Here is a 14,966-nt window from a genome sequence, read left to right on the forward strand (position 1 = left end):
AGTGTCTCTGGTTGGTTTGTTTGTTTTTAAACAGAAAGGGAAGAGACATGAACCCTGCAGGGAACGGGAAGGGGTAATTTTGGGCAAAAAAGGAAAGGAAAAAGTATTCTGATGAAGATTATTCTGAGGCTCTGCTGTTGTTCTGACCAAAGCCAAAGAAAGCGGCAAAGAACGAACTGGGGGACGGCTGGCTATGCACATGCGATACCCACTCAGAGCAGCACGAGCTGACAGCAGCGCGTGCGTGGCCAACCAGGGCACTGCTACCTTAAATCTCAGACTAGAAGCTCAAGGGCGCTCAAACCCCCCAAAAAGTGGAGCACCCACAGGGACATTCCTAGAAGAACTAGTATTTCATGATCCCCTTTAGGGTCTGTGATGTGGTGTACAAAACCCACACTGAGCACCAAGAGGTTAAGGGATTATTTTGGGCTCAGCCAGCCCCGCCCACCACGTCTGCAGCAAATGCTCCATCTGCTAGAGGAATTAAAAGGCAGGGGATTAGCTCATTTGGGTGGCAGAGCTGGAGGTGAGCAGACCTGCAGTCCACAGCTGCAGCAGAGCAGAGGGAAAGCTAAAGGTTCTGACGCTGCTGCCCAAAGGGGCCCTCCTTGAGGGAAGGGAGGACCCACAGAAGACGCAACCAGAGAGGGAAGTATCCTGTGACATTGGTATCTCCCTCTTATTTCTTTTGGTTTGGATTTCCCCACCAGGTAAAGGCCTTGGACTGAGCTGACCCCACAGGGGGAGATGAGAGGAAGAGGCCCAGGGAGGACAGCCTTGGTTGCCAGATTACTGGTAGCCCTAAGGGCCCTGAGTCAGAGCCCAGTGGAGTAGGAGGTCCTGGGCTCCCCTCCCCACAATCCCCTTGGCAGGCCCGGGTTGTGGCCGTGACCACTAGGCCACACTTCCCAACCAGACCCCGAGTGAGGAGCATTACAGGGTCAAATTTGGGATTTACATTATTTGACAGTTTCATTAAGCCATTTTGTAATTATTCTTCTTTAACTCAGAGAGTATAACATATAGAATCAAACTGTTTAGAAGAGGTTGTTTGCATCCTGCAGACACTTTGGAAAAGTATTGAGAAACTGTATCCCGGATATGAACACTCATCACAAGAAGAAATTGCACGCTTGTAAATAATTAGCATAGCTTCCACATAATTGTCTAAATATTGATATCATGTTTCAGTTGTTGTTGAGGAGTTATTCTGTTTTATCTGTTGGTTGTCTTTTTTGAAAATGAGAAACACCATGTTGACAGGGGGGAAAAAAAAGTTCCCTTTTTTCATACCAGATATCATAATCACAAGATATAGCAATGTGATGTGGTACCAAATGTTATTTATGGCATCACACCATGGGCCAGTAGGGAATGTAGCTTCTCTGTACACTGCATTAGGGAGGCAACATCTCAAATGTTCTGGACACTCAACAGCAGAAAAAATTATTACCAAACTGGAGGTTTAGAGAAAGGAACACAGGGAGGGGAAGGAAGTCTGTCTTATGTGGAAGTTAAAAAGAGTTACCCAGGAATAGTTTGGCTAAACAATGACTTAGATAATTATCACATTTTTAAAGTATCAGAAGAGTGTAAACCATCAAAGTTAGAGAATATTTTTCAGGAGGTGTATCAGGAGGAAAGAGGTTAAATTAAGCAGAGGAAAATAAGAGTAAAGGTACTTATAGAGAAATATATTAACAGAATAGAATAGTTCTTCCCAGGGCAGTAGTAGGAAAATATTAAGTAACGCTACATCAAATTCTGAAAGCTATAAAGGAACAATCCCATCACTGGTACAGAACGGATATAGGTATTTTTCTTCCCCAATTTAAATTATTTAAGCTGCTGCAATCTTATATCACAAAACTATTGTAAAATTGTATGGAGCACATGATAGTATTTATTTGAACCTTCTCTGTTTTGTTCTCTATTACAATTCAATTCTTACACCTTAATACCAATGACTAAAACAGACTGTAAAATTATAAAGATGATGAAAAGCAAACCAAATGGTTCCTATTTATGAAAAAGGAACCATTATAGAGTATTTTAAACTTTCTGGTTTATTACACAATAATTTGGCATTTTTGGAGGTTAATACTCCCAATTTTTCAAAACAACCGGCTGTCACAAACTGCCCTTCAAAATTTTCAGCCATTTTACATGGGAAATGGCTACAGTTCTTTACCTTGGCAAAAGTGTCCAGCTTGTCTTTATCATATAAGACTCTCAGCATTCCAGCACACAATGGGCAGCAGGCTCCTACATGACACAAACAAAAGCAGGTTGCACTTCAGGGTTTTAATCAGATCCTTCCAAGCAAGTGAAGGTCAAAATTAAATGGTAAATGATACACAGTAACAAAACTCCCAAACCCAAAGTTTCCTTTATGAAAACAGACCTTTCCAGTCAGTGGTTGGGTTATGAAATTTCTGTGCAATTTTTATGTTTAGCAGCTGCAATTCAAAAACAATCCAATCCCACATGCATCAAATGCTATTCCAATGTGGAGTCATAGGATCAACTTCTAATCACTTAAATATGGTATCATATTGCTATGAGGCTACAAAAATATGCAAGTACATGCTAAGTCACAAGGCAAGATACACTACATGTGCACAGCTCGGGAAAGTACCCCAAAGTCTGTAATAACTACTGGAATGGAGGCGAGGGAGAACTAGAGCAACAAGATAGATACCAGATTATTGTAACCATTATAGATGCAGGTGGAAAGAGCTTGATGGCATAAATCATTAGTGTAATCAAAAGACTGCAGGGTAAATGCACAATTTTAACTTGTTTACACAGCTATGGCAAGTTGGGATTTAGGTTCTTGGCTTGTCAGGCAGATTTCTTCTAAGATTTCCATTATTTATCTATATTCACCTATACTTGCTTTCCTTGTTAGCCACCTCTCCCCTGGGGCTTCTGTTTTACCACCTACCTCTTACTCTACTATTCTCCCCTCCCTCTTCAGGTGTCTGTCTTCCAGAGCTGCTGTTACTTCATTCCCTGAATGAGCTTTCTTCATCCAGTCCTCCGCACCACCTCTGCAGCCCACCCAATTGCCCCATTACCACTGAACACTCCAAAGAAGAATTCAGGAGTCAGATGGGTGACTAAAGACAGTCTTTAGATACAAGTCAAAGCCTCTTCCCCACTTCTGGCTCTGTCCTACTCAGAAAAAAAATCACAATATATTTAGCTTAGGTATTTAAATAGTCTCAACTACATAAACACCTGAGCACTTCACACAGTCTTACACACATTTATCCTCATAAAACCCCTATGAGATCGTACTTATCCTATTATCCCCAGCTTACAGATGGGGAACTGAGGCACCAAGAGGGTATGTCTACAGTTTGAGTTGCGGGGGTGATTCCGAAACTCAGAGACATACTCACGTGCAAACTCTCATCGAGCTAGCACACCAAAAACAGAATGTTGCTACAGCAGCGCAAGCGGTGGGAGGGGCTAACTACCCGGTGTATGCACCTAGCATCTCCAGTGGGCATGGAATCAGGGTGGCTAGCCCCTCCTACCACTTGCACTGTTGCGCCTACTGTCTATTTTTAGCTGACACGTTCAATGAAAACTAGCACACATGTCTCCTGGAGCTGGGAATCACCCCCAGCTCAAATGCACAGACATGCCAAGAGGCTAGGGCAAGATTTTTAAAGGTATTAAGGCATCTACACCTAAATAGCTTTAAATACTTGGCCCTAAGTGACTTGCCCAATGTCACATAAGAAGTCTGGCAGAGTGGGGATCTGAATCTGGGTCTCTAGAATCTCAGGCTAGCATTCTAACCATTGGACCATCCTTCCTTACAATCCATACACTTTGAGAACGTTTTACTTCTGCATATTTGAATTATTTGGTTTCTGTAGCATGAAAACATGTGTGGTCTGTTAGATCCTGCACTTGTGTGAAAAGGCTGGTAGCAACCTAGTGTGACTGTTAACAGTTGGTAGGCTTGCTTTTCATCACAAATCTTGCTAGAGAAGAATAGTTGAGTATGTGAGCTTTCCTAAAGTAACTCTTAGAGGGGACTGTTTGCTAAAGCTCAGATTTCTAGGGTACAACTTATGACAGTTCCACACAAATTTCCATAAGCAAAATATTTAGCAATACTTTCTTATTATTGAAAATGAAACAAACATTATCCTTGGACATAAGAGTTATTTCCAAGACTCTTTGGCAACAAATGAGGACAAATATGTATCACACACCAAAATCTCTAGAAAGTTGTTTGGCAGTTAAAGGAGAATACTCATATCTTTCAGATGATTCCTTCTGCTGAAGCTCTCCATGCAAGACAATAAACGCTGATATCTATTATGTAGCCATATTCTACATTCACTGTTAAATTTTATATGTACAACACACACACACACACACACACGAGAGACAAACATTTTAATTTGCTTGACTACAAACCTGCCTGAAGGGATAGTAAGAATCCTATTATATAACTGTGACATTGAACTCTCTATGTTTATGGAAATATGCTTATAAGTGTAAATATAACTGGAATATGCTTTATGCTAGATACGCCATGTGACATATCTTTGCAAAGGTTATGGTCTACTGACTATATTCCTCCTATTTGTATGCATGTATCATTTTTATATCTGAAGTTATTAGAGTTGGCTTTATGCTTGTATTTGAAGTGTTTGCTGTAGGAAACACAAAACGGAGGTTTGGCCAGTATATTGTGAAGGGGCTATTTAAGTAACTGGGAGTACTTAACTAACAATGGACTTTAGGAGATGCCAATCTACATCTGAGCTTTCTTGGGAACATTCAAACTAACATGTAAACAATGGCGTCAGCCTGCAAAAAGCTGAATCATTCATGGACATGTGACTTGCCCAGGTGGCTACAAACTCCATCTTGTTTCTGTGATTTTGCACAGAAGAACAAAGGGGTTTCTGCCCACAAGAGAGAATATAAAAGGCTGTGGAAGCCTCTCCATTTTGTCTTCAGCTGGCTCAAGAGATGGCCTCTCCACCCCGAAGAGATGCCTGAAAAAAACTGGAACAAAGGACTGTAACTACGGGGGTGTGAGTGATTGCTGGACCCAGGCCATAAACTACAAAGTTGGTCTGAAAGGGATTGTACCTGAGATAAAAATCTAAGTGGAAAGTTAGTATTGTAACAGATCCTTAGTGTATTAAGTTAGCCTTGCATATTTTGATTTATTTTACTTAGTAACTTACTTTGTTCTGTCTGTTACTTGAAACCACTTAAATCCCACTTAAATCACTTTTGCTTATTAATTAACCCAGAGTAAGTAATAAATACCTGGGGGAGCAAACAGCTGTGCATCTCTCTTTATCAGTGTTAGAGAGGGCAAACAATTTATGAGTTTGCCCTCATAAGCTTTATACAGGGTAAAATGGATTTAATTGGGGTTTGGATCCCATTGGGAGCTGGGTGTCTGCGTGCTGGAGACAGGAGCACTTCTTAAGCTGTTTTCAGTTAAGTCTGCAGCTTTGGGGGTGTGGTTCAGACCCTGGGTCTGTGCTGCAGCAGGCTTGCGTGTCTGGCTTAACAAGGCAGGGTTCTGGAGGCCCAAACTGGCAGAGAAAACGGGCTCAGAGGTAGTCTCAGCACCTCAGGTGACAGTCCCAAGGGGGTCTCTGTGACCGAACCCATCACAATAACCACTGCTGAAATGAACACTGCTGAATTTATGTAAAATATACCCTCCTGTCACACACAACCATCCATTAATTTATTGTGCATGTAAAATGTGTAGCACAATGGGGCCTGATCCCTGATGGGAGCTATACTATCACAATACAAACAAACAAACAGACAACCAAGTTCAGAGAAGGAATGGCATTAGCACATATCTAGAGTACATGTACATCTATCGAGAGAGACATCACAGATGGCAGTAAGAGAAGATGAGCCTGCTTATTGGGCAGGAAGAAAGGGAAACCACCAGTACCACTCAGCTAATCAGTCTATGACACATCTGGATATGCTGTTGCCCAAACACATCTTGGTCATGTTAGCTGAAAGGAATTGGCAGCTCCTCTTTCCATTGAAATCAGTGGGAGCTGCTGGGTGCTCAGCTCCTTTGAAAATGCAGGTCACTTGTTTAGATACCTAAATATGGATCATGGGGCTTGTCTACACTTAAAAGACTGCAGTGATGCAGCTGCGCCACTGTAGTGCTTCAGTGAAGACACTACCTATGCCAGTGGGAGGGCTACCCCGAGAGGCGGTAGCTATGTCAACGGGAGAAGCCTCCTGTCAATGTAGCACTGTCTATACCGGAAGGTAGGTTGGTAACTGTCACTCAGGGGGATGGATTTTCCACACCCCTGAGTGACAGTTATACCAACATAAGTTGCTAGTGTAGACTAAGCCTGAGAGTCTAATTTTAGGCACCGACTTTGGAAAATACTGGCCTTAATGATTATCTCTAAATTTTCAGCTTCCTCTTAGAATCTTGAAATATTAAGCCCTTACTGCAAACTTCTTGTTTACTGTAGCCATGGTACCCTTTCACCAGAGTCCACCTGACTTCTTAGCAAATAAGTCAAATTCATATGTCTTCATGTGCAATACTAAAAGCAGACAGACCATGTTCCCGATCAGTGGCAGCATGAGAATGAAATGCATAAAGTTTTTGGATCCTGGACTTCTTTGGCATTGTAAATTATCTTCCCATAAATTACTAAATGTAAAAGTAGCAGGTCTATGAAAGCTTCCCCAATTCCTTGCCTTCCCCACAATATTTTCTAGTGTTGATAGCTACGAATATGAAGCCTTTTTCTCTGCAGTACTACCCAGAGACACCTGGTGAAAACACACCACTGAACGCAGGAGCATTTCACAATATCAAAACAGTGACAAGAGTGGACTGCAGAAGCAGCTGGCATTGGGATACAGAGATTTAATTTAAAAGGTATGTCTCACAAAAGGGCCCTGAGCGAAGAGAAAGCAGGAAAATTTGGTCAGGTACTGTTGTGTTTTGGAGGAGAGGGGGACAAGTCTAGGATGGGAAGGAAGATTCAGTCTTCAAACTGAGTCCAGCACTAGTTATTTACACACCCAAGGATAATGCAATAACTGGAATGATTTTAAGAAATAACATTCAATGAAAATGTCCTGCAGACAGCAGGTTGAAATCACTCAAATTTAGTACACAAGTCAGACATTCTGTGGGAAGCCTCCGGATCTCACAAGAAACAGCAAATCTCTAAAATGGTTTTAGCATGGTGGCTGAAATTTTTACCTTGTGACTAGGTGTTTTATCATTCCTCTGCTCTACCTTTGAAATAAAGCACATTCCCTTTCTTGTCCCAAAAATGTAGTTTTCTGCTGTTGCTACTTTAAATATAGTTTGGCACTGCTGTGTTGTATCCACATTATAGATTGTGGAAAACTACTGTATTTTCAATAGCTAAATATTTATATATTATAAGTGAAGCACTAGTTCAATACAAAGCACATTCTGACTAAAACTGAACTCTAATGCAGAAGGACATAGATTTTATATTTCATGATATGCATTCTGTGTGTGTCTAATTACAGACGTGCACATTCTGCAGTGAGCTGGATCTGTCTGGATTGTGAATTTGGCCACAGCAGACTGGAAATTCAGTGGTAGCTTTCCCCATAAATAAATAAAAATGGAGATTCTGAATCCATAAATTATGAAACTGAGTAATACAATCAGTACAGTGGCCCATGTGTTATTTATTTTGCTATTAAATTCTCCATGTGAGATATGAAAGACTTAAGAGATCAAACATCAGCAGTGAAACATAGTTAAGAGTGTTAACATTTGAACAGTCATCTTTTAGGTTTCAAAATCAGCCCTCCACTGGAATGAATGGGGAGTTCACACATCTTCCAGCAATAACTGCAGGTTACCTGCAGATTTAGGAAGACATTACCATACGATACGATAACAAATTAGGGATACGTAAGACCAGTAGGTTGCAGAGTTTACCACCATTCACTGAAAATGCCCTATGACAAGCCCCCTACTATTTAACTCAGGGTCTATAAACTTGAGCTCTTCAGCTGATTACAACTGCGAAGGGATCACATTAAGAAAGAGGCAACCTTCAAAGAAGTAGGACTCGAAACATTTAGGGCATTACATCTTAAAAACACCACCTAACTTCTCACAGAAACCAAATGAAAACCAATGCAGACCATGGGCATAGCAAGCCTAGCAACAGATTCTGCAAAGCAGAACATAGCTTATGTCAGCTCAGTCTCAGCCAGCTAGCTCATATTCAAACCCCACTCTTGGCTATACACTGGAAAAGTCACTCATCTGCACCACGTGTGTCTAGTGAAACAGAGACCGCTCCGACGGCACATCTCAATATTAATGAAATCCTCTCTGCACAAAGGTCTATCAGAAGGCTTATGCACCACGTAAGTCCCAATTAAGTCCTCAGAATAAGTCTTGTAATGGTCTCTCTCTCTCTCTCTCTCACACACACACACACAAATATTTTTTTCAAATATATCATTGTGATCCACACCAACTTGCTTATATGAGTAGCCTTCAGACACTCTCATACCTTGATTAAGCATTAGCAACAAACATACCTGGTGCAACAACTGGTTTGCATCCAGTTGCAGAAAGAGGAGGACATTTAACAGAGGTGCATTCTGTTTGTAAACTATAGTCTGAAACAACTCCTACAGCTTGACAATGTCCATAGTAGTCCACAGCCACACGGTCAGAATAGGCAGCACACACATTACTGTAGGTTTCACCATTATGTCCACATACTGGTTCCACTGATTTGCAGAAGGGCTGAAAAAGAGTTTGTAAAAAAAATAAACTTGGTTTATTTACACTGGAGATAAGACTTCAGGATGACCTTACAGTAGTTTTAAAGTTGATAGGGATACACTGCTCATGCAAGTAAAAAGTGTGTCAAAAGTCAGTAATGGAAATCTAGAGCAGATAGCTCACGCAATTTTATGCAATTGACAATAAACAAAAGGAATAAGTTACCAGACAAGACAACAGAAGAATATAAATACTGTAGGTTTAAGAGGCACCTAAGATTTACTTCTGTTAAGGGAAAGGAAATGAGGTTCAGAAACAAGCACTAAAACAACAAAAAAGGGGGAAGCGTAGCAAATTCTGGATGTGTTTTTAATGTTCTTAAAATTACTTTATAAAATAAAGGGTTTAGAAAAACTATAAACACAAGGTTATTTCAAAGGAGTAAAATTTATTACTGTTAGTACAGATTTCAGCCCAACATATGTATATTTGTTTGGTGCTTGGTTTTGTTGTTGTTGTTTTCATTTGTGTTTTGTTTTGTTTTTTACAGTTTGTAGAAATGTCCCTATCACACCTTCTAGGCATACATACAAACAACCATAAAAATAAATACATATATTTTCCAACTGAACTAGTGCCAATTAACAATAACTCCCCAAAAGAAAACCAATGTAAACAAACCAACACACTCAGGAAAAGTGTAAGAGACAGACAGGCCATACAATGTACTTGAAAAGCCAACAAATTCAAATTGTTGGACCAAGGGGAGCAGTGAATTGAGTTCAAAGTCCGCCCCAGAGTACTCCCAGATAAGCTGTGACCCCACTCTATCTTCAGAGTCCTCTTAAGTGGGGGGAAAAAAGAGAGACAAGCCCAACTCCATCTTCCCTTGCTAGGGACTACAGCCCTGACAATAATACCTCTGCCAGCAGCGTCAGAGGTAGCTGACATCATCATGGACATTTGATCTTTGTGCACCTTGTAAAGAATTGTACAATGAACTGTGTTAAATGTATATTAAACGATGTCAGAAAAACAGATATTGTTGTGACGGTGCCCCCCATAATTCTTTATGGAAATATGCTTATGAATGTATATATGACATAGCTAGAATATGTTTTATGCTATATATGCATGTAACATATCTCTGTAAAGGTTATGATCTACTGAATCTATTAATCCTATTTGTATGCCTGCATCATTTTTATATTCAAAGTTATGAATATTGGCTGTGTACTGGCTTGATTTCTAAGTAGCCTTAGTAGAGCATTTGGTCAGCTTCTTGAGAAAGGAATGTGCAAATTATGTGCCCAATCAAGAAACACTTAAAGGACAATGAATCTTGTAAGGCTCCAATCCACATAAGAAGTCTACCTGAGAAAACGTTCAAGGAAGCATGTGAACCATGGCTGCTACCTGTAAGCTCTGAGTCATGCATGGACATGTGACTTGCCCATGTAACTCCAAAACTCCATCTTGGAGCTGGACTTTGCACAGGAGAGAGGAGGGGGTCTCCACCCACAAGAGAAAGTCTATTTAAGCCGTGGGAGACCCCTCTATTTGGTCTTCAGCTGGCTCAAGAGCTAGCCTTTCCACCGCCAAGGATACCTGAAAGATACTGGAACAAAAGGACAGTAACTACAGGGGGTGTGAGTGATTGCTGAACCCAGACTAGAAGGAGCCTAGTCTGTAAAAGGAAGCTTACTGGAATTCCTCTAAGGGTGAGGTTTTTATCTGTATTCAGTTTTCTTAGACATAGACTTGCATGTTCTATTTTATTTTGCTTGGTAATTCACTTTGTTCTGTTACTACTTGGAACCACTTAAACCCTACTTTCTGTATTTAATAAAATCACTTTTTACTTATTAATTAACCCAGAGTATATATTAATACCGGGGTAGGGGGGCAAACAGCTGTGCATCTCTCTCTATCAGTGTTATAGAGGGCGAACAATTTATGAGTTTACCCTGTATAAGCTTTATACAGGGTAAAACGGATTTATTTGGGGTTTGGACCCCATTGGGAGTTGGGCATCTGAGTGTCAAAAACAGGAACACTTCTTAAGTTGCTTTCAGTTAAGTCTGCAACTTTGGGGCACATGGTTCAGACCCTGGGTCTGTGTTGGAGCAGACTGGTGTGTCTGGCTCAGCAAGACAGGGTGCTGGAGTCCCAAGCTGGCAGGGAAAGCAGGGGCAGAAGTAGTCTTGGCACATCAGTTGGCAGCCGCAAGTGGGTTTCTGTGATCCAACCTGTCACAATTGTATATTTAATAGTGTTATAAGAAAATGTAAAAGGGAACTTTGCTGCTTTCTGACTGTCTTCTTGACATAGCTATTAAAACACTGCTGAAACAATGTCTAAGGTAGTAAAAATCAAAGCTGGTTTGTGTCTTATCTACAGTGGAATTCTTGGCCTGTGTAGATAACAAGACAAAGCAAGCCACACAAATGTCTGATTTACTAGGCGGCTGCAGATCTCCCTAGTAAGATAAACTGAGAGGATGGTACTGAGTGGACAAAACTAGCCAACCAGCAACTCCAAGGCCACTGTTCCACAGGGCTCTCTGGTACTAGCAGGTTCCAACCTGCCACCCAGGGACCTGCTAACAGTTGTCAGAATAGGAGCTGAACTCAGACAGAGGACCCCAATCTTGGGAGCTGACTCGCAGAATGCTGAAGGTCCTAATTGGTCCACGGCTCCTATTTATACACAGCGTAGGAACAGGAAGTTGCCCATACAACTGGGATCCATCTTGCTCTGGACTGTGTGCCTTGTGCTTCCTCCTTGGCCTCCTGGCTACACATCCTGGTACCCTCACCTGGCCATCTATCCATTACCCTGCTCTCAAGTTTGTCTCCTGCTTCTGATCTCCAGGTAACCTGACTCTGCCAGTCTCCTGACAGTCGACTCTCAGTTTGCCCTCTGGCCTGTCTCAGACTCTGATCTCGTGATATTTGACCTGGCCTGACTCCCAACTCCTGCTCTGACCACTAGGTAAGACCATCCACATCCCAGTCATGACAGCCACAAGAAGCAGATAAATAAGAATAAGACAACTGTAGTAAAAAATAATGGAATACATGAAAGCAATGAAAAGACAGCTGGGTTGAGTGAGTGAGGAGGATAGCAAAGGCAAAAATATATATACAGTATATTGCTTTTTAAAAAATGTATCAGTTAAAAGGATCTGTGGTTAGTCTGTATGAAAATATATTGTGCATTTTAATTAAATTTAAATTTCTAGCCAGAACTTTAAAAAAATTACAAATGTATCTTGTAAATAAGAAATGCATTATTCACCATTTTCTAAAATAATAAAGTAAAAATTAAGAATCTGAATACATTTAATTTAAACTAAATAAATGTGTACAGACATGTATCTTCCTGGTTAGCAAAAAGAGCACCTAATTTAGTGTAAAGTCTATATTTAGTTGCAAATTAATAAATTTTAATGAAGAAAGAAAAGGAGTACTTGTGGCACCTTAAAACTGTAGCTCACGAAAGCTTATGCTCAAATAAATTTGTTAGTCTCTAAGGTGCCACAAGTACTCCTTTTCTTTTTGCGAATACAGACTAACACGGCTGCTACTCTGAAACCTAAATTTTAATGGTTACCAACCAATGAGAATCAACATTTCTTTAAGAAAATAACTAAAAAGTACAAATGCAAAACACCATTAAAACTGATTTGTTAAGTCAAGGTTTCATGATTGCTTATTTAAATCATGATTAAATTGCTTTGATTTCCACTCTGTTTTTTATATATATTTTATTTTTTTTGAGTTCCCCAATTCAGATACTACATTTTTGAAAGCATTACTTTAATGAGAATCTTTCTGTGAACCAGAAATAAATTCTGTTTGGGCATGGCAAATGAAAATGGAACATTAAAGAATGTTGTTGAACATCTGGTAAATATTGCAAAAGCTATTTCATACCTGGCATGGACCCTTGTATGATACATTTTTTCCTTTTTGGTACAAAGTACACAAGTTATTATATTCCATATTATCTGTGTCACAAACAGGATCCCGTAACTGATCACAGTTGAATTGTCTTGGCACACATTCATGCTGGCTACATCCAAACTTTTCAAAACTCGTTAAGCAAACCTGCTGCTTTGGTATGCACCTGCATAAATTAATAATATTTTCACATTATGTAGGTTTATTAACTCAAAATATTCAGGGGAACATTAACTTTTGGAATTCTTTCACAAGCTTTAGAGCTAGGTATGGCTAAGCAGAGTTGTAGAAAACTTGTGTAACAAAATATTTCAGGTAATCTAGTTTCAGGGTTCATTACAAACCTAATATTGCATAAAATTTTGTCAAGGTCTATGAACCTGAGATGAGATTCAAAACACAAATCCTCCTTGCCCCAAATGTTCTGTGGTGGGTTTGGGGCAAACTAAACTAAACTTGCTAAAACTATCAGGTTCTGAGTTTCGCTTTGTAAATATAGGTTCAAGCAAAAAGTCAGCGTATGACCCCATCTGAATCAACACCAAAACAACAAACAAAAGCAAAAAGTTAACTGAATTTTTATGAACAGAAACAGCTATGTTGCACAATTCTAGCTCAACACTGCCCTGAGATAGTATACAATTTCCATTAAAATCAATCAATTAATGGAATTTGGTCCTTTATGTTAAACATGCTATATAAAGCCTAGGATTGAAAAAAAAAAAACTGAAAAATGTAATCCCTAATATAACTTCTCTTCTGACAGTGCCATCTCCCCCAATCTGTCACTGAAGGGAAATACAGAGCAGCAAAGAACAGAATTAGAGAGGGAAAGGATGCTAAGATAAATTAACACAAATACTTTTTTTTATACAAAGTAAGTGCTTTATATGGAATTTTATCTGGGAACCACTGTTTGCAGCACCTTCTTGCCAAGATATCCCTCTGTTAAGGGTAGAAACTCTAACCTGTAGTGTTTGATGAATGTACTGATGGAAAGCCAAATGGCTGTTCTACAAATCTCTATCTGCTCATAATACTACCAATCCTTTTGTGGTGCGTGCCTTAATTGTCACAGAGGCCTATTTGACTGAAAATAGTCAGACACTAATACTGGGAGCTGTGCATTTTATTTATTACGTATCTTTTAGTTCTCTCGTGAGTGGTATTGTGCCACATTTTTGTTTATGTTCTTTTAAAGAGTATCTGACTGTCTGTAAAAATGAAACAGCAGGGACTGGACAGAGACAGAGATTTCACAAATTAGCAATATAACACTTAGCACTTATATAATGCCTTTCACCAGAGAAGTTATAATTGCTTTACAACAGTGGGTATTGTTTTTATTTTACAGATGAAAAAAAGGCACAGATCACTTCTGACTCAGTTCCTTTCTTTAACCATTTGACTGAACAGACATCAGATGGCATCTTGAACAAAGGTTACAAAAAGGTAAAATGCCCCATATCTTATTTCCAATTCCATAAACCATCCAGTCCCCCCATTATCACAATTATATAATAATTCTGTTTTATTTCTAAAAGTAGAATCTGCAGCAGGCATTTTAAAGAAAGTGTTAACATTCCAGAAATAATCAACAGAACAAAATGCAGACACTTACTGCAATCTGTGACTATTGTAAAATTAGAAAGTAGGTATCTCACAAATTCCCACTTGTTTACTTGATTTGTGAAATATTGCTATAATTTACAGTATATAGTATCATTGCCAGGGAAGGAAGTATAAACTGATTTACCAATTAAAAACAATTTACATATTTAATCGTTACCTCTGATTTTTGGTACAAGGGTTAGGGTTACAAGGATCCTTGGAGATACATGATCCAAATTCAAACTGATTGTCCTGGAGCCCAACACATCGTGCTATGCATGCGCTTGGATATGTGCGTCCATTTTGCCCACATACTGGGACAAACTGATCAGCACAGTTACATGGTAGACCTGAAAAAATAATATACAGATTAGTAATTTGGCTTGTATATTTTCATTGGCAGAGTGTGTACAAAATATTAGGGTATGTGTGACCAGCAGCTGAAGCAAATAACTGAGCTAGCTGTATTGGGACAAGTCATATGTAACCTTGGGCAAGTCATTTGACCTTCTTTGGCCTCAACTCAGTGCAAAAATCTTAGAGTATGTCTACACTTAAAACACTACAGCTGCAGTTGCACTGCTGTAGCGCTTCAATGTGAACAT

General features: G+C 39.7%; 1 protein-coding gene across 3 annotated transcripts in view; it reads right to left on the bottom strand.

The window, feature by feature from the left end:
* The window catches only part of RECK (reversion inducing cysteine rich protein with kazal motifs), a 141,533-nt gene that overhangs the window by 32,951 nt on the left and 93,616 nt on the right, over window positions 1–14,966 (bottom strand). For all 3 annotated transcript variants that reach the window (XM_074945139.1, XM_074945137.1, XM_074945138.1), the window contains 4 exons: window positions 14,540–14,711; window positions 12,724–12,916; window positions 8,596–8,806; window positions 2,195–2,268 (listed from right to left, as the gene is read on the bottom strand). In XM_074945139.1, the coding sequence (XP_074801240.1) occupies window positions 2,195–2,268; window positions 8,596–8,806; window positions 12,724–12,916; window positions 14,540–14,711 (650 nt within the window). The remainder of the gene's footprint in view (window positions 1–2,194; window positions 2,269–8,595; window positions 8,807–12,723; window positions 12,917–14,539; window positions 14,712–14,966) is intronic.

The sequence above is a fragment of the Natator depressus genome, chromosome 2, assembly GCF_965152275.1.
Source record: "Natator depressus isolate rNatDep1 chromosome 2, rNatDep2.hap1, whole genome shotgun sequence".
Classification (NCBI taxonomy): Eukaryota; Metazoa; Chordata; order Testudines; family Cheloniidae; genus Natator; species Natator depressus.